The following is a 2,095-nucleotide window of genomic DNA, read 5'->3' as shown; positions in this document are numbered from 1 at the left end:
AGCGAGGAGACAGCTTAGAGAACTGTGCCAAATAAGCTCTCACAGAGTGGAAAACAAACCAGGAAGAAAAATGGAGAATAAAAAGTGAGACTGAATTGAGCAGAATGGAAGGTGGAGGGGTTTTTGAATATTAAATGAAGTTACAGAAGACACAAAAAGTCCTCTTGATAAGAAGGAAAAAAAGCTTTTTTTCCTTAACAGTCACTTCACAAGAACAAAGTAGGTAGCAGTTCAGGTGGTAAGTGCACCATGCAAGGAGTCACCAAGCTGACCTCCTTGCACAGCAGTAACTAAGGACAGGAGCTAAATAATGTCTAGAAAAACAAAGCGGGACATTTTGTCGATCCTGAACCATCACAGCCAGAGACTCTCCTGGAACAGACAGAAAAGCCTCAGGGCAATATAGGCAGTGAGGGGGGAACCCAAATCAGAGACCTCCAACTCCCATGCATACTGTCCCCTTCAAAATAGGAGAGCAACAAGTCAGCAGTGAAGCTACAACTACTATTACATCATTTTAAGCCAAAGCAAGTGATACTGTTTTTATTAAGCCTTTTAACATTTGTCTTGCATAGGTAGGAAGAAAAATGAGAGAGGAAGATGTAACCAAAGACTTAGACATCCAAGTCCATAGCCACATGCACACTCTACCTGGCCCTGGCCGCCCTACAGACAGGGGAGAGACTATGACTGGCGGGACAGCTGTTTGAGGGGGAACTGCTGTGGTGGCACTGGTTGGAGTAGAGACAGCAGAATAGGAGGTGAAGGCTGCAGCTGGAGCAGCATAAACACCTGCTGAGGTTGAGACTGCTGCAGAGTTCACCATCACCTGGAAAAGAGACAGAGTAGTCAGCAGACTGCCTCTACAGCTGTTTTTGACAAAGCCTGTGGAAATATCACATCCTTCAGTAATTCTCACTTCCTATGAATGCATGATGGCAGTCCTAGCTGTAAAGGCAGTTAACTCTCCCAGGTCTCTAAAAATTGGTTTGAGAATACCAGTTTAGAGTTGCAGATACCTGCAAGGCACCATCTCATCCTCCTGTTGTGCTTACATTTATACAGAGTTGTGTTCCTTGCTACAAGATGCTGTAAGGGACAGGTAGAGGGGCCCCACAAACTGACACTAAGGAAGCAGAGTGGTCACCTCTTCTCCCCCACAGGGCAACCACAATGAAGTACTAGATACTACCTTCTGGGTACAGCTGTAGGAGGCCACTCCCTCTTGAGGTGATACAGAGACTGGCCCTTCTTCCTGAAGAGATTCCAAAGCAAAGCATGGTCCATTCAAGGGGCAAGGAAGTCACAAGGCACACCCCCACATTTTAAAATTTATTTATGGACTACACACACAGAGGTTCGTTGGTAACTCGAGTAAAGGCAGTTTAATTTGGACATGCACAGACTGGCTTTCACACCCGCTGTAGGCCAGCAGGTGACTAGAGATTTAGTTTCAGATTAAAAACAAACAAACAACATATTCCAAAGTCAGTTCTATCAGAGGTAAGATCTCTCCAGTCCCACAGTGGAGGAGTAAGGCTAACTGGAATAGGACTTGAAGGGTAGCATGATAAAAGCAAGTGTTGTCTGGAGCAGAAAAAGAAGCAAAGTAAACAGCATTCAAATACATTCTCTCTTTGCAGAGGGGAAGGTGGAAAGTCAGTGTATCTAAACTAGTAGAATTCAGACTGTACTTGCAGACTCAGACAAAAACGTCACAATTTTGGGAGGCAACAGGGGGCAAATACACAGATGAAACCATCACACCTTTCTTCCAACAGAAGTCTCTGACCTACCAGATTAATCCTGCATCCAAGGAGAGTTTCTATGAAGAATGCCACAGATTTCAAGGATTCCTGATCCAAACAGGCAGCAACTAACACTTACCAAGTTTGCCGTAGGTTCTGCTGAACTAAATATTGTTGAAGGTTCACAGTCAGGATCTGGAGGGTGTAGGCAAAATTAATTGAAGAAAGAATTAAATTCTAATCCTTCAGAAACTTATAAAAAGGTCATGAATGCATTACATTCACCAAGTGTTCCATGAGTAAAGACTGAAGTTTTACATACCTGGAGGTGCATAGATATATTCTTC

General features: G+C 43.8%; 1 protein-coding gene across 1 annotated transcript in view; it reads right to left on the bottom strand.

Moving 5' to 3' along the window:
• Nucleotides 1–651: 651 nt before the first annotated feature.
• LOC104514451 (putative bifunctional UDP-N-acetylglucosamine transferase and deubiquitinase ALG13) overlaps nt 652–2,095 on the bottom strand; it is a gene marked incomplete at both ends in the record, with an annotated part of 15,597 nt that continues 14,153 nt past the window's right edge. The window contains 2 exons of the mRNA XM_010158135.1: nt 652–829; nt 1,888–1,912. Coding sequence (XP_010156437.1) covers nt 652–829; nt 1,888–1,912 — 203 coding nt within the window. The remainder of the gene's footprint in view (nt 830–1,887; nt 1,913–2,095) is intronic.

This window comes from Eurypyga helias, unplaced genomic scaffold (genome assembly GCF_000690775.1).
Source record: "Eurypyga helias isolate BGI_N326 unplaced genomic scaffold, ASM69077v1 scaffold39378, whole genome shotgun sequence".
NCBI lineage: Eukaryota > Metazoa > Chordata > Aves > Eurypygiformes > Eurypygidae > Eurypyga > Eurypyga helias.
Note: the sequence above shows the minus strand (reverse complement) of the source record. Positions and strands in the feature narration are given on the sequence as shown.